Below are 24,643 nucleotides of genomic sequence, written 5' to 3' on the forward strand. Positions count from 1 at the left end.
ATGATGACCCGGTCGTCATTGAATGTAAGGTTGCCAACCAGCTGGTTGGACGGATCCTTATTGACACCGGCAGCTCGTCGAACATTATCAGCCTCCGGTGCCTGCAGAAGCTGAAATACAATGTCAGCTGCATGCATCCGGTCACCCACCCCTTGGTTGGTTTTGGGGGTAGGATGGTCTACCTAGCTGGAAGAATTGACTTGCCCATCCGGCTGGGAGAGAAAGGCCAGGGACGACATATTTTCGTCAGATTCTTGGTCGTTGAGAAGTTGACTGCCTACAACATTATCCTTAGGAGGCCAACCCTCAACGAAGCCAAGGCGGTAATCATCCCGTCTCTCATGCTCATTAAGTATGAGCGGGATGATGGCTCTGTTGGTTCCCTGAACGGGGATTAGAAGACGGCCCGGGAGTGCTACCTCTCAGCCGTAAAAGACACTGTGGCCTCAGACGGCCAAGATCAGGAACCAATAGATCTTGACAATGTCAAGGATGCCAATCCCGCCCCACCAGCCGTTGGAAAGAAAAGAAAAGCACCTCTACTGGTGGAGGTGAAGAAAGAGAAAAAATAGCAATCACTGACCGGGGAACGGTCAGACGAGCTCCGTCCCCAACCGGCTGGTGAAAACATTGATCTCGCTTTGGATGACAGCCGTCCAGAGCTTACTGTAAAGGTTGGGACGGTCGCTTATGCTACTCTGGGTGCAAGCTTGCACCTTCTGCTGAAAGAATTCAAAGACATTTTTGCCTTTGAAGTGGAAGAGATGCCAGGCGTCAGCCCGGATCTCGATGTCCACAAACTCGCTGTGGATCCCAAAAAGAAGCCCATCCGGCAAAAGAAAAGAAACCATGGCGAGGAAAGAAGTCAGGCGGCAGCTGCCGAAGTCAAAAAGCTGCTAGACGCCAGGTTCATTCGGCCTTGTAATTTCCCCGACTGGGTGGCCAATGTGGTCCTTGTTAAGAAATCGAATGGGACCTGGCGCATGTGTGTTGATTACACAGACCTCAACAAGGCGTGTCCAAAGGACAGTTACCCGCTTCCAAAGATCGACAGTCTGGTCGATTCTACAGCCGGTCACGCCTTGATGAGCTTTATGGATGCTTACTCCGGCTTCCATCAGATACCCCTCTGGAAAAAAGATCAAGAGAAGATGGCCTTCGTCACTGATTTGGGGTTATTCTGCTATACTGTGATGCCGTTTGGCTTGAAGAATGCGCCTGCCACCTTCCAACGGATGATCAATACGGTCTTCATTAATCAAATTGGGAGGAATGTGGAGGCGTACATCGATGACATGATTGTCAAATCCAAGCAACAGACGGATCATCTTGCTGATCTCCGAGAAACATTCACCACCCTCAGGCGGCATAAGGTCATGTTAAACCCCAAGAAATGCGTCTTTGGTGTTGAGTCTGGGTAGTTTCTCGGATTCCTGATTGAACAAAGGGGGATAGAGGCTAACCCCGAAAAGATACAGGCGGTAATTGACATGAAGTCACCCCGTTCTGTCAAGGAAGTTCAGAGACTAACTGGTTGCCTAGCCGCCTTGGGAAGGTTCCTCAGCCGGTCAGGCGACAAATGCCTTTACTTCTTCCAAGAAATCAGGAAGAAGACCAGGTTTGAATGGGGAGACGATGCTGAGACGGCATTTCAGAAGCTAAAATAGCACTTGCATTCTCTGCCTAGGCTGGTCAGTCCTCTGCCTAGGGAGACGTTGTACATGTATTTGGCCGTCTCAGATCATTCTCTCAATGCCGTTCTCCTTGCAGAGCGAGACGGCGTTCAGCTCCCGGTTTACTTCATTAGCCATGTTCTAAAAAATGCTGAACTCCGGTACCCCATGGTTGAAAAATTTGGCCTTGCTTTGTACATGGCATTCAAAAAATTGAAGCCTTACTTTCTGGCTCATCCGGTGGTGATTTACACCGACCAGCCACTCAAGCGGCCAATGTCTACTTTGGAGTCAGCCGGCAGAATGTTGAAATGGGCTATTGAAATGCAAAGTTTTGAAATCACTTACGAACCAAGGAAGGCAGTGAAAGGTCAGACGTTTGCTGACTTCATTGTTGAAATGACCCGTCCGGTGGCTCCGGATAATCTTGATCAGGTTTGGAAAGTGTATGTAGACGGGAGCTCTACAAAGAACGGCTGTGGTGCAGGCGTAATCTACGAGTCCCCTGAGGAGGACAGATATGAATATGCACTACGGTTCAAGTTTCAGGCCTCAAACAATGAGGCGGAATATGAAGCCCTGCTAGCCGGAATCCGCATGTGTAAGGCGGCAGGGGCAACAAAAATTGACGCCTACTCTAATTCACAGTTGGTCGTTAGCCAGTATAAGGGAAAATTTGAGGCAACTCACCCGGCTATGATAAAATATCTTCAGGCGGTCAAAGAGGAGGCTGGGTCTCTTGAGGAGTTTCATTTGAATCAAGTACCCAGGTCTGATAACAACTAGGCGGATGCACTGTCAAAACTTGCATCTTCCGCCTGCCATGATACGCCTCGGTCAGTCTTTTGGGAAGTTCTTGAAAAAAGAAGCATCTATGAAGATCCCATTGGAGTCCTGGACCGAAGCTCTACCTGGATGGATGGCATCCGGGCATACCTCTCAGACGGTACACTTCCTGATTCGCCACAGGAGGCAGCCGTTCTGAAAAAGCGAGCCGCAAGCTTCGAGTTGAGAAATGGAGAACTCTTCAAGGCGGGGTTTCTTAAGCCTTTTTGAAGTGTGTAACCCCAGAAAAGGGGAAATAAGTTCTTGAAGACTTGCACTCGGGGTTCTGCGCCTCCCACATAGGCGGCAGATCCCTAGCCGTCAGAGCCAGACGACATTACTTTTGGCCCACTCTGGAGGCAGACGCCAAGGAGTTGGTGAAGAAATGTGACAAGTGCCAGAAATTTGGCAAACTTATTCACCGTCCGGCTACTGATCTGACAGCCATCCATAGCCCAATCCCGTTTGCAAAATGGGGCATGGACATCTTAGGTCCTTACACGCCTGCCCCAGGCGGAAAGCGTTACATCTTGGTGGCTGTGGATTACTTTACCAAGTGGGTAGAGGCTGAGGCGGTAAAGAATATCAAGACATCAGACGTCATCTCTTTCATCTGGAAGAATGTCATCACCCGGTACGGGGTTCCTATGACCATGGTGTTTGATAATGGTCCTCAGTTTGAGACGCCTTAACTAAAAACTTGGTTGGGAGATCAAGGGATCTCAAGTTGTTTTGCATCAGTCGGCCGTCCCCAAGCAAACGGCCAAGTTGAAGCCTTCAACAAACTGATCTCAGACGGCATTAAGAAGAAAATTGAAAGAGCCGGTGGCTTATGGGCTGAGGAATTAATCCATGTCCTATGGGCCATCCGGACAACAGCAAAGGGGGCAACCGGTGAAACCCCATTTCTCATGGTTTACGGTGCTGAAGCCGTCTTGCCCATTGAACACTATGAGCCGACTCTCAGAGTCATGCTTTATGATGAAGAGGCAAACTGGGAGGCAATGCGCCTGGCATTGGACTCACTCCCAGAACGCAGGGGCAATGCCGCCTTGCGTCATGAGATTTACCGTCTGAGAATGACAAGAGCCTACAACAAGAAAGTACACAGGCGTCCTTTGAAAGTGGATGACCTAGTGTTACGGAAAATGGAGGCAACCGGTAGGGCCAATGAGCTTGGAAAGCTAACTCCAAATTGGGAAGGCCCCTACCGGATTTATGAAGAAGTAAGAGACGACACCTACCGCCTGGAAACTCCAGACGGCAGGCGCCTGCCTAGAACTTGGAATGTAGACAATTTGAAAAAGTACTACTTCTGAGATTTGTAATGTTTGTGAACAAGAAGTAAATTAATGAGAAATTGCTTTTGGTTTTCACCTGTTCATTTCTCTGAGTTTGTCACTTGAAAATTGAATTAACGTCTAATTGACGAGAGGCCAATGACCAGATAATTAAGCTAAGCACAAAACCGCTTAGTGGCTATACAGCCGGTCTCAAACAAGACCAGAAGGCCAATGGCCGGATGGCTGCTTTTCCCATAAATTCGCCTATCCCAACATGGACAAAGGCGTCCGGCGACACCCCTCCGGGTGCAATCGTCGCAGAGAGAAGCCAACCTGCTTACTCTACGTACCAATGCAGGCGGCCACGATTGGACGGCTGAATCAGCCATCCATAGTCGTCTGACCTGAACAGTCTAAGAAACGACCAAGTTTCGGAACCCGGATGTCCAATGACATCAGTCGGCGACCGACTGAAGTTCTTACTTAGCATTTTTTCGTTTTAAACTGCATACATCCTCGTTTGGGGCAAAAGAGTTGTGCAATGGCTATACAATCTCTACCTAGACGGTCAACACCGTCTAGATAGTGAGTGGAACGCTTGTTAATGTACGACTGTGCACTTGGTTTGGGGCAATCACTACTGTGATTGATTGACTTACAAACGTATCATGCTCTATGCAGCATCAGACGTTCCCAAGTCAATAAACCAACTCCACTTGAAACCAACCACACAGCCGTCCAGGGGCAAGGACAGCCGTATACTTTTGATAAGTTAGGCAGAGATCGCCGCATGCTTTTGATAAGTTAGGCAAATATTGAAAATGAAAAAAACTGAAATGAAATTGAAGTGCAAACACAAGCGCAAAGTAATAAAAACCGACTCAGTCGGTGCATTCATTGAATTTCCACCCAGCCAAACGGCTGTGATGGATTAAATGTTAACCGGACCCCGTCCGGGTAAAGGAAATTGTTTGACAACACGGCCCTACAGCCGGTAAAGATACAAATATACTCGGCACGCAGGCCGGAAAAGCAAGTTTGGTGGCATACTGCCGCAGATAAAAAAAAAAGAAAGAAATTGGCACACAGCCGCTGAATTCATTGCCCCGCAGACGGTCCCTCCTGGCCCTTCTCCCCTTCTTCTTCAGTCTCGGGGGCTTCAGGCTCGGGGTGCTCAGTGTTGGCCCAGGCGAGGAAAGACTCAGGCTCTGGCTCACCCTTCTCTCTCAGGTATATCACCTCTTCAGCATATTTGTAAGCCAGAGCCCAGACGCCATAATCCTTGTTTAGATACAAGGCAGCCCAGGCGATCTTCATCATGGCCTCGCTGTCGGCGACCATCTCAGCTACCAGGCGGTTTTGATCCGCCTGCAGAGTCGCTCGGAAGTTATCCTGAGCTTTGGCCACCTCCTTCTTCAGCTTGGCAACCTTGCCCTTCAGATCAGTGTTCTCTTTCGAGACACCCTGAAGCTTCTCAAGGTCCTCCTGAGCCTTCTGGAGGTCCTCCCTGAGCTTGGGGAGGTCCTCCTCCGCCTGTTTCTGGGCTATCTCTACATCCGCTGCCTTCTGCTTGGCCGCTCGCAAGTCCGCCTCCAGATCTTGGATCTTGGCCGCCTGTGTCATTTGGGTTGCTTTAGTTTCAAGATCGTCAATGATACACGAGTATAAAGCAACATTATTGGCGTCTGAGGCGGACTGCTTGGCCCGTCTTACCTCATCCCGCTTGCGGGTGTAAGGACGCTTGAGCCCGTCTACCCACAGAAGAGCCTGCAAAAGCAAACAGGGTTAGCACTACAGGCGGAGAAAAACTTGGAGAAAAAATGATTCAAAATTATTCAAGTGTCTTACCTCAGCCAGGAGGGACAAGATACGTTCAAGATTGAACGTCTCAATCCCCGGGATAGCATCCTTATCCCGCTTGCTCACAGCCTCCAGCATGGCCTTGGCGTGCTTCTGGACGTCTGGCCAGCGAGGTGATTGATCTGCACCACAATCAGCGTCAGAGTGTGAAACTAAAGCAGCACCAATCTAGTTGCGACCGTCTGAGGATGACGTCTGCTGGGAGTGTGATTTCACTCGCAACGGTCACCCCAGCTTAGGCGGGGATTCAAAAGGGTTCTTACCTGCAGATAGGGGGTTGGCCAGGTCGAGGCCTAGGGAGCCACTCACCTTCTCCGTTCTTCCCCCTATCCGCATCTGAGTCTTCCCGCCTGGGGCGTTGGGAGTTGCAGTGGAGGCTGCCTTTTTCGAGGACTTGCTGGGGTTAGAGGCGGTGGTCTCCTCCCTTGCCCGTTTGAGTTTTTTCTCAAACGTCTTATCCACCTCTCCCCCCTAAGAAAATAAACAAGTTAATGTTAGCAGTCGAAGAAAGCAAACTTTGAAAGCAAACTCAAGAAAAGAGTCAGACGTTTACCTTGGCCCTGAGTTCCCTCGCCTGAGCCTCGGCCAGGTCTCTGCGGATTTGAGCAGAGGACCACCTGGGAGTCTTCTCGTCTGGCAACATGTTCAACGCTTCTTCTGCAAAAAAACAAAAAGGAATTGGTTAGTACATCATTAAAAACGATTCCGATACAAAAGTACTACAAACGGATATTGATTCAGGCGCATACGTCTGGTGAACATGTGCCCTAACCCGCAGGCGGCTAGGAAGCATTCGTCCCTGAGCCAGGCGCTCTTAGGGATCCAGTTTCTGGGGACTTTTATTGTCTCCCCGGTTGACAGTGTGGCGTCTGTGAGGCCGAAGAAGTCAGCCTCAATTATTTTATCGAAGTCCTCATCCGGGATCCGGGGCAGACAGCATTTCCGACCCAGAAGGTCGGGCTTTTTATTGTATTGGCGGAGCTCGCAATTCTCCCGCCTGGTTGGGGCCGTCAGCAGGTAGAACCTGTGCTTCCAGCCATCAAATTTGGAGACCTTATCCAAGGTCATCATATATTGAGGAAACGTGGTCAAAGTATACCACGCTCTGTACCCGCCTGGGCTGCGGCTAAGATAGTGCATCTTAGCAAAAGCTTCCCAACCGGGGTGAATTCCTTGGAACTCACAGGCGGCAACATATCCCAGAATGTTTGCCCAAGAATTGGGGTTAAGTTGCCAGACTCCGAGGCCGTAGCCTCTCAAGATTGCCTTCACCGCCTGGTGAAGGGGGAAGCGCAGACCAGCCTTGAACGCCGCCTCATAACAACCGAAGTAGCCATTGGCGTTTCGTTCAGTGTCTTCCCAAGAAATGGTGCCGTCTGCAAGAGGCACCCTTATTTTGTACCCGTCTCCTAGCGGGTGCACTTTCAAAAAAAATTCAAGGCCTCTTTCCATGAGGTCCCTGTCTTTGTTGGAGACGTGGATCTTGTAGGGATCGTCCTTCTCATTCCACTTCTTCCTCTCTTCTTCCTCGCTATCCTCAAGCGGGGGAAGATCATCACTGCTCTCAGAAGAGGAGACGGTAAATCCGCTCCCCGTCTCCTCCCCAGATTGGGAGACAGAAGCTGAGGCGGCCTCCTCACCGCCTTGGTCGCACTCGTCCAAAAACGAGTCTGGAGGAGTTGGGGGGCCACGCGGAGGGGATCTCTCCGGAGCCGTCTGGTGTTCTGAGCCAGACGTCTCTCCCTTAGGTGTTTGGCCGCCTGAGCCTTTGCTCTTATAATTCGGATCATGTGCCGTCTGCATAGTCCGAGCCATTGTGTCCTACACAGACGCGCAAATGGTCGGAATCCAAGCATGAGGGTGGTCCCAACACCCTGAGACGGCACTACCAGTCCTAGACTCAGCCGTTCCTAGTGAACCGCTGGATTCTAACCTAGGTTGTGCCGTGTGTGTTGGTGATGAATCCATTTATTGCAAGAAATATGTACAAGCGGTAAAATGAAAAAGAGCTGAGAGTGTCAGAGATGGTACCTTTAGATTTGAGATCTGAAGGTAGACGGGTCCGCCTGTGTTGAGAAGAATGAGTTTTCTTAAAACTTGCGCTTGACTCAGACGGATGACTTCTGCTCTCTATTTCAAGATTCTCTCAAAGTTCTCTCTGAAAATTTTTGTGAAACGTACAAAAATAATGAGGGTAAACGGCTATATAAGGAGGCTAAATTAAGGGGTATTCCTGTAATTTACTCAGATGGTGAACAGTAAAATTTTGGCGGTAAAATTGCCACCAATCAGAGAGTGACGCGTGTCACAGATGCCACGTGGCGTGCCACGTCACATCTGTGAGGGGCAAATGTTTAGGGTAATTTTACCCCGCCATGTGGACCAACCAGAGGGTGACACGTGTCAGCCCCAGGGTGGTCCAAAGTGGACCTATCCTTGCTTGACACGTGTCATCCCAGATATTTGGAGGATAACGGCCTTCAGGCCCAAATCCCGAGAAAGCCGTAAAACGGCGCAGCCCACCACTGATTAGGGTTCTGTGACCTAATCAGGGGCACAATTCCCAAGGACCCTATAAATAGGGAGATTCCCCTCTTTTGGAGGGCACGTTCTACCATTTATTACAAACTGTCCCTTTGATAGAGACAACTGAGCTTGGAACCCGAGCAGATCCCCACCTAAATTTCCGCACCTTTTTCTCTCCTTTCAAGTTACTAACTTGATCGTCGGAGGCGAAGCACCTACCAACTGGTGTCTCCGTTTGTCTTGCAGGTACAGGCCGCACCGGACCAGTCTTCGAGCTGTACCTCTCCCGAGGGACAAAAACACCCAAAACAACGTGCTTTGCAGTTAGTTAGGCCTCCTAACAGTCCTAAGTCTTAACCCACATCCCATCCCACAAGCTACAATAACCTACCAAAATATTCATACTGTTGATCCATGTATGACACAAGCCCACGTCTCATTATATTGTACCCAAAAAGAGTCTTAAAGCTAGCAAGTACAACATAAATTGGCTCGAATCAATCAATCATCAATCAATTACATACTACTAAAAGCGAATCTAAAGACACACTTGTCAATGTATTATTAAAAAAATTTCCCGCCAAAAGTACCTTCTAAAAAAATTATTGTTACTTAAAGGAAAATAAAAATTATATCTAAATTATGACATAATTTGTTTTATATAAAATATAAATCTTTTCCTAAAAGATTAAACTATCCATTATAAGTTTATAACTATTACATGTTTTTTAAATATTTTCTCTTGCATGCTTTTATATTTAATATACTCTATATTTTTTAATACTCAAGTCATTATATTAAAAAATTTATAATAAAATTGTCAAAAATATTTAACAAACGTGCATTGCACGGGATTTAACCTAATAATATTCTAATTGGGTAAACCGATAATTATGATATATGACATTAATAACCTGAAATCTTACTCACAAAGTTGCATATAAATTCATTACCATCATTCATCATAAACAATCAAACGGATAGTTAGTTTATTATGAGAATAATTCTGATTTTTTTTATTTACATTTGGGTGCATCGTACAACCAACTAATCTAAAGTTAGTATTTTCTTTTCATCTGATGATTAAATGAAAAAAAATGATTAAAACAAAAATGCTCATAGATATACTTGTACACACTACACCCGCATGTATACAGTTTTCTCTCAAATAAGGTATTGTTCAGTTCACCTTAAAAGAATAATATTCAATAAAAATAATTTCAGTTCTATAAAAATAAGTTCAGCTCAGTAAATATAATTTCAGTTCAGTAAAAGTCAGTAATTCTACAAGAAATATAATAGAGAATCAGTAAAAATAATTTCAGTTTAGCAAAAATAATTTCAGATCGGTAAATATAATTTCTGTTCAGCAAAAATAAGGTGAAGTGACGGAACCTAACTCTTTCCGCAAAAAAAAAAAAAAAAAAAAAAAAAAAAAAAAAAAAAAAAAAAAAAAAAATCCTTCTTTATGGAGTCATTTGAAAGTGGCAAGCGGCAAGATGGAACTTTAATAATCTTAAAAAGGCCAACCTTTTGGGCCGTACTCTAAGTAAACGTGTGGGGTGCAAACTCTGAAACTGCATTAAAAGTGCCCTTATTTTGTGGGTAACGGATTTGCATTTGTATTTATTTTGACCTTGCTTGCTCTTTTTTGTTTCTTAACTGGCCGTTTAAAATATGGCAGACCCAAACTGCATGCAGTGGGCTCACCCATTTATCAACCATCTCATCTTATTTGCTTAGTTATGTAATATGGAATTGAACCTGCCTTCTTACTTGACTCTTATTCATACTTAAACTGTTCGACTTTACTTGACCTGTTTCATTAATTATAATTATCAAAGTAGTTAATAGTTTTAATATCTCCGTAAGTAAATATTATGAAAATCTAATATTATGATGGTAATTTATTTTAATATTGAAACGATTCAAACTGATTTACATACGATTTAGTTTTTCCTTCGATCAAGGTTAAAATAGAGTGTATACATACTGCAAAAGTCATATCTAAGTAAAAAAAAAAAAAAAAATGAAGTATCTAATTGTGGGCAAATTTTTGCAACATTTGTTATATACTTTATGTGTGATTTTTTAGTTGTATTTTGTAAACTTTTTCCCTACTTACTCTGACTATATAGTATTAGACTATAAGGTTATTACTATACGGAAGAGGAGCTGAGGATGGCTACATTCAATAATCAATCCAAGTTTTAGTTACTTAGAATGATAAATGATTGATTAGTTGTGATTTTATAATTGGTGATTTATTTGTAAGACAAGGTTGTTAGAGAACTAAGACAGTAAATTAAGTTAATTGATATACACATAGCTGGCTATAATCATACTAAAACAAAAATCTAACATCAGCTATAACAAAAACTCACATGATCTGACATCATCACCTTACAAAGTATCAAGAACACAACTTTTGATCTTTATTACTTACTCCGTTAATTATTGTATGTAATGCTGAATATTATTTGTGAGATATTAAAAATCCCAGAGTTGCACATAGTAATTAAGGGGTTAGTAAATGATTTAACTTTATATATATATATATATATATATTAAAAGGGTCGGGAACTAAAATCATGTGCTTTTTAAGGTTTTGAAAATTGAACTTATAAACTTTCGGTTTAAGGAAAGTTTAATCAGATGCGTCAAAAACCATAATCTTGACCTTAATTAGATACATCCATTGTTCACTTGTCAATCACATTGCTAATTAGTCAAAAAGTATGTTAAAAAGTTGAAAAACATACTAATAATGAGAATTAATTCCCATAGATCCATTTGTTTCTATCTAGTACGTACTCGTAGTGAGTGATGAGCAAATGAGATTGGATCAGCTAAATATTAAATTAGGGATTTGTTTTGAATTTAATAGAAGATTATCTGTCTTATTAATGTAATATGGAGGACAAGATCTCATTATCTTTGATTTGGTCTAAAGATCCAAGATCTCGTCACCATCAAACCATCATTTCATTTCGTATAAGTAGAGTAGACAGTTTGCCAAAGTAGTCAATTTTAAATAGAAATAATATAGAATTTTATAAAAGTAGCATACAATCTACCCTAAGAATCTCCCTATATGGGATAATTGATCAAATTATTTTAGTTTAGACGATCACAAATTCTCAAATCACATACATGGAGATAAATTTCTTTCAATTCCAAGCATTTTGACTGCATGTCTTTATGTCAACTAGCTAAGGTGATTAAAATTTTAAGGGGTAATACTTAAGAGTTAAGGCTTGGTATCGATTCTCGTCTATATTATTGTTTTTGCAACTCTATGTTCACTCAAAATGATATTAAGTCACTTCAATAATCTTAAATCTCTCAATGCTTTGTCAGTCTAGAGTTTTGTCCTTAGTTGAACTAACCTCTTTACAAGTTTCAAAGTCTTTTTTCCATTGAGCTTCTCTCTAGATTTGTTGTATAATCTATCACTTGTAATATTCATCGTTGGACATTCTTTAATCTTTATGCATAATTAACTAGTTGAGATCTAATTAAGCACGAGGCTACTAGATCTTAAGTGATTTTAATCTAACTTTCTAGTCTTCTAATTAACATTCATCGTTGAACATTATTTATCCATAAGTACGAGGCTAGATCTTGAGTAATTTGAATCTTACTTTCTACTCATTAATTAAATATAGGCTATGTTCTTTTTACCATATAGTTAAGGTAAATGGTCTTAATATTAAAAGTGTAAAGAACTTTCAGAAATATGGCTGACATAAATTCCAATTAAGTTATCGCCTACTTTTTACCTTCAATCACTTAATAAAAAAGACAAATTTTAAATAAAAAAAAAAAAAATTAAATTATGAATAAAATATCCCGCCCAATATGAAATTTAACATGATCCTCCATAATTCTTCCACGTCTTTATAATTTAATGCACCCTCATCATTCATCACTCTCATAAGTAGTAAACATCCAAGTTCCAAACCCCATTTAAACTCCACATACATTTTCATTTTCATTTTTCTAGTGAGATTTAGATCAAACTTGATCAAAATATACATACCCAAAAATTCAAATGGGAAAAGAATATGAAGATGAAGATCAAATAGCATCAATGAGAGAAGCATTCTCTCTTTTCGACACCGACGGAGACGGTAAGATCGCTCCGTCGGATCTCGGTATCGTGATGCGCTCATTAGGCTCGAACCCAACTCAATCCCAACTCCGCCACATCTTAGAGAGAGAGAAACTCACCTCCCCTTTTGACTTCCACAGGTTTCTTGAACTAATGGTTAAGTACATGAAACCTGATGATCCGTTCGAGACAGAGCTCCGAGATGCTTTTCGGGTACTTGATAAGGATTGTTCCGGTTTCGTGTCGGTTTCGGACCTTCGACATATATTGACCAACATTGGGGAGAAGTTGGATCCGGCTGAGTTTGATGAGTGGATTCAAGAAATTGATGTTGGAGATGATGGAAGGTTTCAGTATGAAGACTTTATTTCTCAACTTCTTGTCAAGTGATCATGTTGCTATTTACTTGTATTATTTTGTTTTTAAGCCTAGAATTTATGTATTGTAAATCTTATGCTACTCCTGTATTAATATTAGAACTCCTATGGTTCAGTTTCGTAATCAATCCTATAATAAGTGTTTGTTTGGTTGATATAAAATTATACATGAAAATTTACTCACAATTCGATTCATTTTCAATTAGGACTTACTCTAGCCTCTTTAGGGGTTTCTCAAGGTTGTTTATAAGCCTCCCATGACTAAAAGCGGGTCTCTTCACATAATCATTAATTAACCAAATTTATGTGTTTTGGTCATTAGTGAGATTAGTCCCAGAAGACCACTCAACAATTAATTTGATTTCCTATTAAGAAATTTGGCAATAATGTCATAATCATACCTTATTAACTACTCCTATTAAGACCATGTATAATATCCAATAATGTTTAATAAAGTTCAGTAGTACAAGATAGGATAATATAAAGGTTGATAAGTTCAAATAAGGTTAGTAAAATGAACAATACCGTAGTAAGTACATTAGTAGCTAGAGCACAATATCTTCTCGATCTTTCAAAACACAATCAATTACCAAAAGAAAGGAATTGATTCTGAAAATTAGTTATTCATTGCAATAGTGAGATGATCAAACTGCATATCAAGGCAACAACAGGTGCAAATCAATCAAATTTGGAGGAAAAGAATGAGACCCAATACAGGGAAGACCATAGCATCCAACAAACCACAAGGAGTTCATGCCTATGGCAAACAGCCAAATAGCTTGGTATTCAAAATTTCAAATTATGAAGAAACAACACTGTGCAAACTTTCAATCATATCAAACCAAGGTCACCAACTATCTACATCTACAAGAATGCACACAACAGGTAATATACAATGCCCCGAAGTAAGCGGGAAGCACATAAGAGAGCAAAACCAGCTGATATTCAGAAAACATTCTAGCAGCAGAGAGGTTTTGTAGGTCTTGGTTAAACAAGTGAACCAGATGATTACCTGGCCATTGCTCATTTGACCAACTAGGTATAATATCATCTGGAAGAGATGAGAAAAGCCTCGTCTCTGAATCTTTAGGAGTGTCATCGGAATTTGTACTTCCACTATTCTTGGCTCCAGAGCTTTCAGCATCATCTTGAGTTGGTTCCTTGGCAATCTCGGCTTCATTGTTATTTGAGGGACCCCCAGGGAATCCTCCATCGTCTCCGGGTGGATCATCTTTATCTTCTCTCTCATCACCTCCCAATGGACCTTTACAACTGTCTTCATTGCCCTTAGGCAGATTTTTTACTTCATGCTCATCATTATCAGGTGAGTTATTAGCATTATCATCTCTCTGTTCACTATTTGATGGATCTCTGGAGCTTCCAACATCATTGCATCCATGATCATCATATCCTCTCTGTTTTACTACAGAAGGGTTGCCAACATCAGTGGGTTTAGGTGCACCTTGAATCAAGTCCGGCCGAGGCTCCACTCCAACACGTCTAAGATGCAACTGTTTGACCAAGCATAAGTGTCACATAATTGATCACCAACAATTGGGAACACTAAGGTGATCCAACAGGCTAAGTAAATTCGATGAAAGAGAGAGACTTGAAAATTACCTGAAGATACAAATTAACTTCATCAGGTCGTGACAAAAATGGAAAATCACCCCCGGTTTTTATAAATGCGCGTCTAGCTCCAGGATACCTTTCACCCACTTCATCTTTAAGCTCTTGTGGAATCGCACAATAGTCATTTGTCTGAGGACATGGGAAAGGGGTGACAGACATGAATACATTTATACATGTACACAAATTATATGCCACGTGAAAAACCACCCTCTAGGATATGGATCAGAAAAACCTAGCATCTCTTCCTCTTTTTTTTTCGGAGCTCTGCATGCAGTTTGTTTTAAAAAACTATATTCCCTATGTTCCCATCCTAGTATCCAATAAAAGTTTCTCCCAAATCCTAACATCAGCAATATTAAATTAATAAAACCTCTTACTTTGGTAAAATATATAAAACAATCAGGTAACAAGCAAAACAAAACTCTTGTGAAAAAAAGAAAACATCATGCACAACAAATGACAGGATTATTAAATAAAGAGGAGAAACATACATCCATTATTGTTATAGATGCATCTGGTAGCGGATTCGGTCCGACTGAAGCAGATTCAACTGTTAAAGTCAATCTGGATGCTAAATCGTCCTTAGAAAGTCTTTCAACCTATAAAAAAAGGTTTAGTTCTCTCATGTTAAAATATATATACATAGACTTTTTTCCTCGAATAAAGCGACATGCTTTGATCTTAAATAAACAAAATGGAAGTTGCTAAGAAATAATAAAAAGATCGCATTAGCTGCACAGAAAACTGGATTATGACCTTATCTAATAGCTAGAATCAGAATGAAAATAGAAACTAATGGTTGATCAATTGAGAGAGTCATCCTGAACCTCACCTGAGATACAACAAAATCAACGGAATCGGCAATAAATGGCTCATGGGGGCCATCTCGAATACCCGTCAAGACATATCGTTTCAAAAGGAATGAAGGTGCCCAGCTCACACTGCATAATTTGCACAAAAATCAGAGCATCTCCTAAGTGATGTGCAAAAAGAAAGGGAAATTGAGTGAACAGTACATGGTAATATACATTACTTTAGTTCCAATATTTTGGGCAAAAGTTTCAAATTTCTAGTTATGTTTATCAGCAAATTTATAGACACCAACTTTGCAATCCTGCAGCAAACCTTGTGGATCATGTAGCAATTTCATAGGGACCATGGGGAATCAATTCATAACTTCAACATACATGGGAAAATTTTTAGAAATTTGAAGAATAAAATTCTCAAAAATTAACAATCTGTGAGGCCTGTGTCTTTTCAATGTTGATACTTGATAATGATCTTAAATTTCTCGTTAAGGGTTTTGAGAATAATACTCAACTAGGTTCGGCTATTGTTATTATTAAAAAATGAACAGAAAGTAGAATAACTATATATGTAAAACAGTGCAGCACTTACAGCAAATCAAAATCTTTAGTCTCAAAATGAGAGACAATATTGAAACGGGGGACAACAAAGGGAATTCACAAGAAAATATTGCATAGAGTTACAATACCAGTTGGCTGAAAGCTGATACAGCAATGAGAATCTTGACTTACACAGGAGCCCAAGGCATAGAGGCTGCAAAAGTACGTGTATCCAAGAATGTATTCGAAAGTACTAATGACTTGACTCGTCTTGGACGATGTTGAGCAAACAGTTGTGCTAAGAAGCCTCCAAGTGATGTTCCATATAGGTGAATCTAACGGGTGAAAAACCGTTAGGATCCAATAATTGGAGCTTTCAGAATCAAAGGACAAAACAAGCAAAACGATGCGATGAATATAGAGGTCATGTCCAGCTAAACTATAGCAATCTTGACAATTGGAAAATATCAGGCTCACTTTTCAGAATTTCAGTTAGAGAATTTTCAATGATGTTGCAACAGGATTTTTATAAATAAAATAGATAAATCAAGAAATTGATAGCTTTAGTCGTAGGATCATCATTAAAGGAAGTGTCCTTTTTCATCGCACATACGGAGTAATTACCCAAAAAAAAGTTAATAATTTATTTTATTATTCTGTCTAACACCACAATCACAATAGAGCATGAACCAATACAGGAAAATACACCTGCTATGCGTGTTTACCCAAATGTAACAACCAAGCCAAAACCAGAATGATATTCAAAGCTGGTTTCAATATTCACTACACCTACTACCGCCTCATTTCCCATTATTGCTCTCAAATTCTATACGAGAATCTATTCTCACCATGCATCTCAATAACAAAGACCCATTTGACCTCCCATATAGGGCATACACTAGATACTCCATAAAGCCTCCCAGTTTAGAGTGGGCACATTTAAAAACTGTTAGTGCCGTACTCTCGTGTTCAGAGGAGAGCTATACAAACACAAGCCACCAAAAAAAAAAAAAAAAGAATTACAAGTTAAGGTTCCCTTCCCTATAGTGCAATACCATTTTTAAATCAGTCGAAGAAAGCAGAAAATGTCATGCACAATATGTTGTACATAAAATGACCAAGACATGCTTACATGATGAACATCAATTGCGTCCAAGAATTTTTCAAATCCATGAACCCATTCATGATGATTCCATACGCGAGGAATATCAACAGAAATGACCCGATAACCCTGAGGAAGAAAATTTGAAAAGTAACTCAGTTAAGTTCAATTGTTCAAATATACAAGGAACTGGAGAGAGTAAGAAGGGGTAGCAGAGAAACTAAGAGTATATAACATATATTCAAAATCTAACCATAGAGGAAATTTTCTATCTATACCAACTCAACATAACTTAAAATAGGAAAAAAAAAATAGAAAAAAAAAAAAAAGATTTCTAGAATGTATGATCACTACAATCACAGGCACTCATATTCTTAATATAGAAGAAAAAAAAAAAAAAAAAAGGCTAAATGTATGTAGAAACATATAGCTTGTCAGTGTTTGAATCTACCCAACTAGGATAATGCAATAAAAGGCATAACTTTTGGACGATGCTAATCATGTCTAACATTTACATTAGCAACATTTGGACAATCATCGGATGATGTGTGCAATAGATAAAATTCTTGGAGATCCTATCCTTTCCATGATTCTAAGAAAAAGACAAGGAAGGGAAACTTGAGATTTGAGAAGATTGTGAAACAACACACGTGTCAATCACTCAATCAGCACACAAGAGAAACATGAGAAGTTCTTAAAATCGCTTTACTGAACTCACAAACTGTATTCCTTAACTGCCTCGATATTAGAACAAAAATATCAGTCTAAATGCTGATTTGGTATCCACACATCAAATGGGAGGCAGCAGCTGTCATATGAATTACCAACGATAAAAAATGGAAGATAAAGTAGCTTTATCTTAGGCATGGAAAGGTTCACTTAACAATTATAGTGTTGGTAAACAATATTAGAGTCATAGAGTGGATCCTCTCAACCTCCATCCTCTCGCCTCTCGGAGCCACTCATATGGCATCAAGTGCAGTTTTAGTGGATGGTCATATATTAGTTTCACGTGATCACATCTAAATAATTGAAATCCTTAACATAAGGAGTTAGTGAAAAGTGTGTTCACCACTAAATTAGCGAGGGTACACTGAATTTAATTATTTAAATACTGCTTCAAAGGTAGACAAGTTCCAAATTTAGGAGTGTTGTAAATAATAGATACTACTCGAGGATAATTTTCAAATTTTTCAACTGCAGTGTTACCATGATCTTGTAATTATATTACTTAAAACCATACAGTGCATAGATCCTATCAAGTATCATGAGTCATATGGACTCATACCAAGGTGGGAGTTGCGAACTTGCCATACTAAGCATGCATATCAAACTATCAAAGCCCCATATTCTTCATTTGGGATGTCCCATTGAGTTTGCCCCAAACCACAAAGATCACAAAAATTCTCTCACATACACTGCCTTTGGTCCCACCAATTTCTGTCTCATCGAATTCACCCAACCAAAACTTTAAGAAAGTAACTGTTCTTCACATTCTACTGGGACGGAGGAAGTATGTAGATAAAGAGCATGAGATATAGGAGCTTCGCAAATTATGAGGTTTAAATCTTCTGAAGCAGTACAAAAGACTAATTAGAGTCTTTCATTAAGTTATAGAGCTAAACATATCGCAAGGAGAAAAACATTGATCAATTTAATAAAGTAATGTGGAATAAAAATACTCATTTGCATCCCTATAGCAACTAGTGCAGTGCTACCTAGTTTTCCCTCACACCCCGCGTACTAAAAAAGGCAATTATATTAGCAAATTGGCAATATTTGGCTCAATTAAGCAAATTAGGTAGTAAATTGTGAACCCAAACCGAATCTCACAGTAGCAAATTAATTAACACTGAGCTGGTTAATCAGGAAGTACAGAAAACCTAGAATTCTGAATTTCTGATACATAAATTCGCAAATGCAGCTGTGAAGAAGCAAGTAAAGAAGGGTCAAATCATTCAAAACACTACCTTCATTGACAATGCCATAATTTGTTTATAGTACACATCAGCTGATCCTGCTGTCCCTGGGATACAGATGAGTGGAGGAACCACCTTTGGACCAAAGTCATAATATTTCCATTGTTTTAGGCCAACCTACAGCAAAAAAAGGTTAGAACTAAAATTATGATTAAACAACAATATGCTGAAATATTCCAGGTTGGGACAAATTGTAACACAGAGTAGACAATCAATCAGATACCAATGAAAATCATTATAAGATCAATGAAACTATGAACCACGACACCACGTGACCTCACACACGACCGTAAAATAGAGTTCTACAATTCTCATCAAGCAATGCAACTTGCCAAAGTTTCCATGTAAGGTATGAAAACATCTGACAATGGCAATTCTCTAAAAAAGAATTTAAATACAACTAGCTCACTGCACCACTGCAATAGAGGTTTCAAGATACAATCCACTCGAAATTTCGAGCTCTGTCAGTCCCTGGGACAAACTAAGATCAATAAGAGACTTGATCATCGAAAATCCGATTCGGACTACTAGGAAGTCTTCAGACCTTAATAGAGACTCAACTCAAATTAGTCTGACAGTTTTCATAGTATCACACATTTGGAAAGGAGGGAATATGAGGAACTCACTGCTCAGCCATGATTTTGAAACTTATTTTTTTTTACCAGATAATGGTAATGGTAATAATGTATCAAAATTACAGAAAACAACAGCTAAAAGTGCAAAAGTCATTCCCAAAAACTAAATTTCATTCTCCCATCTACCATTCAACCACCCTTCTCCCAAAATAAAACCCAATTTACTAATTAAACCCAAGAATTGAAATTTCTAACAGCCAATTCATAATAATTAATGGGATAGTTTCATTACTACCATTACAACAGCATAATCATCAAAAGGAAGACAAAAATCTGAGCTTAAACTAACAAAAACCCATCAAATATGACAGAAAATAAAGTTAAAATTGAGAAAAATTACAGGAATTTGGTGAAGAGGAACTTGGGATTTGAAGTAGACATAATCACCAGGAGCCGAAAAAACACCTTTGCCTTTGACATTTTTCATTATAAATTCCTCAAAATTGTGCAACTATTTGAAGTTGGGGGTTCTGGGGTTTGAAACGGATCAAAGCTGTTTCTTGTAATTGTTCTCTCTCGACCCGGCGATGGGTGTCCAAAATCGCGATGATTTGGGAAGGAGAGAGAGAGAAAGAGAGGGAGTTGAGAGTAGAGAAGAAGCACGTGATGGGACCCTCAGTTGTACTGGCCTGGTCTTTCTGATTGCACGTCAGCTTGAGTGTGTGCTGTACTGCGAGGATGCAAGGGCCCGCAATGGAAATATGGGATGGCGGAACACCGCTACTCCCTCCGTGTAGGGATGATAATTTTATATGGTAATCCATTAACCCGATTCACCCGCTATAAATAAATGGACGAAAATTCGATTTAAATTGATGACAGACGGATGATGGATGAAACGAATGACAAATCAGATCGGATTTGGATGGAGCTTCAAGCCATCCATCCCCCGATCCATCATCCACCCGATATATATATTAAAAAAATAAAAAGGAATACTAATTAGTTGACCCTTTATGAAGTACACTGAGTATAGTGTATACATTGCTCATGCAAATCATTTTAATAAAAGATCCTAATACTCTTAGGAGCCTTTTCGTTCGCACAGGGTAACCGAAATAAAATGAACAAAGGGAATGAAAGAGAATCGAATGAAACCCTTTCCATATGGTATGTTTGGTTTACAAAAACAAAGGGAATCACCAACACCACCCAACAAACCATCTTTCCCACTTCTTTAGCCACTCCATGCCCAGCCACGACCACCCCACCCTTCGCCGCCCGTTGTCGAACCTCACCCACCCCTCTCCGCCTGTCGTCGAACCTCCCCCACCCCTCGCCGCCACGCAAAACTTTCCCCCGCCCACGCAAAACCCTAGAAAACGATCTCCTCCCTTTAAAATCGCCAGTCGTCCCTTCTCCTAAGCCGCCAAGGTTTCGAGAAAACTCAATCTTGCTTTGTCTTGACGTTCAGTTTCTAGGTTTAGTCGAAGAAATAGAATGCAGACCTTGAGAATCGGGGGGAGGACAGAGAAAGGGAGGAGAGAGATTGACCCGATGGAGAAAAGTGTTTTGGTGAGGAGAGATGGAGATGTGGCAAGTTCCGGCGAGGAGTGGGGAAGCTGCGGCGAATGCAGACGAGGGGTAGGGAGCTGCTACGAGTTCCTGCCAGGTGGCTAGGCGGTGAGGGTAACTAGTTGATGGTGTAGGTATGGTGGTGTAGTGGTGGCTTAGGAAAGGGAATGGAAAAGTCTAGGGGGTAGGGAATCAATGTGGACTGATTTTGGGTAAACTCAAAAATAAAAAAGGGTAATGAGAATGAAAAAATTGACAAACAAACAGCAATAAAGGGAATGAGACATGTTCATTCCCTTTCCCTTAGATTATTAACCCCAACCAAACGGCCTCTTAGTGGTGTAGATAATGAACATGGATCTTCTGCTCTTCTATACCCCTTTTAATTGTAGTGACTGTTAAGTTTTTAATTGCACAAGGTCAAGAAAGTCCAAGTTGAAGAAGGAGCCAAAGATAATGACGATTAGTTAATTAATGTTGTATGTCACTTTTAAATTACTGTTTTTTATTATTATTTTTAATTTAAAGAGAAGTTAATTTATTATCGTTATCACCCGCTAAGCACCAGATCCATCCGTTTCACCAGCGGGTGATGGATGGATCGGATATGAATGATGGGTTAGGCGGATGACGGGTGGATTGGATGGAGCGGATAGAGTAGCGGGTGACTGCGGGTGAAGCTCCATCCGACCTGAATCCGATCCATTGCCATTCCTACCTCCGTGTTTTAATAAGTGTAACAATTTGACTTTTTTCACTATTCACATAATGGTTTTGATTTGATTGATTTACTATGGAGTATTATATATAAAAAGACAAATATTATTAATAAGAGAAAATCCACGTTAATATCTGTGAGACTGTGATAAACTTGGATTGTGAACGTGGCAATTTCGTAATAAAATAGCATTGCAGTTCGTGCCCAGGCAATAAATATTTGTTTTACATACAAAAGTTTTGACATTTTGCCAACTTACATAATAAAGTACATTAACGGAGCATAGTAACGTTATTCTTTGATCCGTGAGTGCTTAACCCACGGTAACTATGGAACAACAGAGAAGTCAACCTCGCGAAACAACCAAGACAACCTAGCAGAAACTCGACCTCAAAGTTCCAGATCAACGAACCGCTGACAACAAGGCGGTCAAGGCCACACTAAATCCACGAGATTCGCAACTCAACCAATACACAAGCAAACTGCACACCACACCAACCACCACAGGTGGTTTAAATTGTTGTTGCGAAGGAGATGCTTCCCCAAAGAGTTGATAGGGCCCTACTTGACACTATTTGCTACTAGAGTGTCTTTTTGTTTCGCCTCAAAGTGGCGTTGTGACCACAAAGTTGGTGATGGTGGCTGAGATGAAAACGGGAAGACGAAGGCGGTTGTTGAGGAATGCGGATGCGAAGACGAAGACGGAGATGGTGGTGGTGGCAAGGACTTTGTATTGATCGAAGGGAAGAATGATGGTTGTCATGGTGGTGGTCTGGTGGAAACCATTTTAGATCTGAGTTTAAATTTTTACTCGATAGAAGAACAAAAAAATGGCGTCAATGAAGAATTAAAGCACCAGTCAAATTGAAGAAGAAGAAACCACGTGTCGCAGAATTCAATGATGTTGTGTTTGGATAGGTGAGCGACTAACCATGGTTAAACATTAGAACTTTACGACAACACAACAACAAATTAAATATCCGTCCATTTGCTTTTGACATTATCACCCTTTCTTTTATACGCGAAATGACGAATTTTCCCTGGTATAAACAACCAAGGTTTCTCTCTGATATTAACCTGGGGGGGCTCTATTAATAATACATTGTTGGATTCGTAATAATGTATACTTTCATAATATCAATTTTCTTATAATTTTACATATAATTAAAATAAATAATGGTCAAAGTTGTGTGTCAGCATGCGTGTTTGGTCAAACTTTAACACTTAATAAAACATGGAGGGAGTATGACTAATTGACACAATCAAACTTGACACACGTGTCAATGAACTATTTTGAGTTTAAATATATGTAATTAAATATTAATAAAAATATTGCAAAAAATTGATAATATGATAACTTTATATTAACACCTATTTAACGATATATTTCTTGATAAAATTAGTTTTTATATATGCTACTAAAAAAAGATGGTATATGAATAGTGAAAAAAAGTTAAATGTGTCAATTATCTAGGCACTAATGGGGTAATACTTTGATTTTTACTATTCCCCCGTTTTATAATAATTGCAACACTTTGATTGACACATATATCAATGCACAACTTTGACCATTAATGTTTGTAATTATATATGATTAAGAAATATAAAAAGTTAATATATAAAAGAAATATTGGCGTAATATAGAGTACTCCCTCCGTCCCTAAATTACATTCCTCCTTTCTATTTTTGGTATTTCAAAATTACATTCCTCCTTTCTTTTTTTGGTAAGTTTTTTTTAGTAATCTGTTTTATATTTAATGCTTTCTCACTCATCCTTACCTAATCTCACTCATAATCCTTGTGCCAAATTACAATGAATATGATTGGTTAAAATTTTTTAATTAGAAGCATGTGATTGGTCCTTTTTTTTTTTGCAAAGGATTGATGACTTGTCATGAGTAATAACTAATCTAGTTTTGTACTTCCCATTGCATTATCTAATTATTGTTTTTTGTCTTATTCTTCCATCCTTAATTCTCGTGTAAATTTCCAAAGTGGAATGTAATTTAGGGATGGAGGGAGTAGTACTTATTATGGAATACTCCCTTTGTTCCATTTGACTTTTCACAGTCTCCAAGACGTGTCTTAAAACAGTTTTATCTGATCTCCATTTTCATACATGTAAAAATTATAAAAACTAGTTTTCAATATAATACAGAATGAGACGAATCCAACAAGATCCCACATGACAATATAATCTCTTATGGGTTAAGTGTAGAGAAGGTTTTGTGTGAGTCCGTTTCACGTGAGTCCGGTTTATAATGCATACTCACATCTCCTACCCATTGTCACCACCCAGGCCTGTCGCCGGGCGACGACCTTCTCCCTCCCAACCCCCGATGCGGGCAACCCTCCCCCACCACCGACCGAAAAGAGCCCCAACAAACACGATTCTATAATCGTCAATTGATCAAGCATAGCCACAACTCCACCACCATCGACCCAAAAGAGCCCAAACCCAAACCGGCCCTCCTCCACCCTCATCAACCTAGAAACACAGCAATTAACAACCCACCTGTAGACACCTACTTTTGGCCTCTTGTCCCGAAAGGAAGTGAGATGATGTTACAAAAACTCGTTCTTCATGCTAGATCAAAATTGAAGTGCTTATGGACTACGAAATGCATTATGAAGTAAGTTAAAACTCATATTTGAGACCAAGTTATCTTAGATCCTTGTTTGATTACTAATTAGGCCTAAAACGTGCTCATACATGTTTAAACTTGATTAACAACGGACCCAAATGCGGCAAATGCAATGATTGGATCCATCGGATCTTACATTGTTGAAAGCCGAGCCAAACAGATAAACCAACCATCAAATTTCCGTGAATGGACTATACAAATGGATAGCTCTTTCAAAGAGATTTCCAACGGTATTTTATAAGCCCAATTCTGAGCTAAAACGAAGAAGTTATGATCAAAATACTAAACCGGGCCCTAAAACCTATACCCTTTCACTCCAACGCCCATATCTTTTGATCCATAACAGATTATAACCTAATTCAAACAGAATTGGAAAGTAGACATTTAGAAATTTCCAATGATATCTCACACGC

General features: G+C 40.2%; 2 protein-coding genes across 2 annotated transcripts; one reads left to right on the forward strand and one right to left on the reverse strand.

The window, feature by feature from the left end:
* Positions 1-12,221: 12,221 nt before the first annotated feature.
* Positions 12,222-12,671, forward strand: LOC145596757 (putative calcium-binding protein CML13). Its single transcript, XM_081652960.1, has one exon. It carries the CDS (start codon positions 12,222-12,224, stop codon positions 12,669-12,671), a length of 450 nt encoding a protein of 149 aa, XP_081509086.1.
* A 643-nt stretch (positions 12,672-13,314) lies between these two features.
* LOC145598316 (uncharacterized) lies at positions 13,315-20,080 on the reverse strand. The gene is made up of 8 exons (XM_081654652.1): positions 19,693-20,080; positions 18,709-18,834; positions 16,769-16,867; positions 15,829-15,971; positions 15,123-15,231; positions 14,782-14,889; positions 14,279-14,419; positions 13,315-14,169 (listed from the first exon to the last, which is right to left on the reverse strand). Exons 1-8 carry the CDS (start codon positions 19,777-19,779, stop codon positions 13,513-13,515), a joined length of 1,470 nt encoding a protein of 489 aa, XP_081510778.1. The 5' UTR covers positions 19,780-20,080; the 3' UTR covers positions 13,315-13,512.
* Positions 20,081-24,643: the final 4,563 nt, after the last annotated feature.

This window comes from Chenopodium album, chromosome 20 (genome assembly GCF_948465745.1).
Source record: "Chenopodium album chromosome 20, dcCheAlbu1.1, whole genome shotgun sequence".
Lineage (NCBI taxonomy): Eukaryota > Viridiplantae > Streptophyta > Magnoliopsida > Caryophyllales > Amaranthaceae > Chenopodium > Chenopodium album.

Bases quoted from the DNA above. Each gene is read 5' to 3' on its own strand.
- LOC145596757 (XM_081652960.1), top strand. From the start codon at position 12,222: ATGGGAAAAGAATATGAAGATGAAGATCAAATAGCATCAATGAGAGAA.
- LOC145598316 (XM_081654652.1), bottom strand. From the start codon at position 19,779: ATGAAAAATGTCAAAGGCAAAGGTGTTTTTTCGGCTCCTGGTGATTAT. The intron at 15,972-16,768 runs GTAAGCATGTCT...TTCACCCGTTAG, and splicing joins ACGCAATTGATGTTCATCAT to ATTCACCTATATGGAACATC. The intron at 15,232-15,828 runs GTAAGTCAAGAT...CAAATTATGCAG, and splicing joins TCTATGCCTTGGGCTCCTGT to TGTGAGCTGGGCACCTTCAT.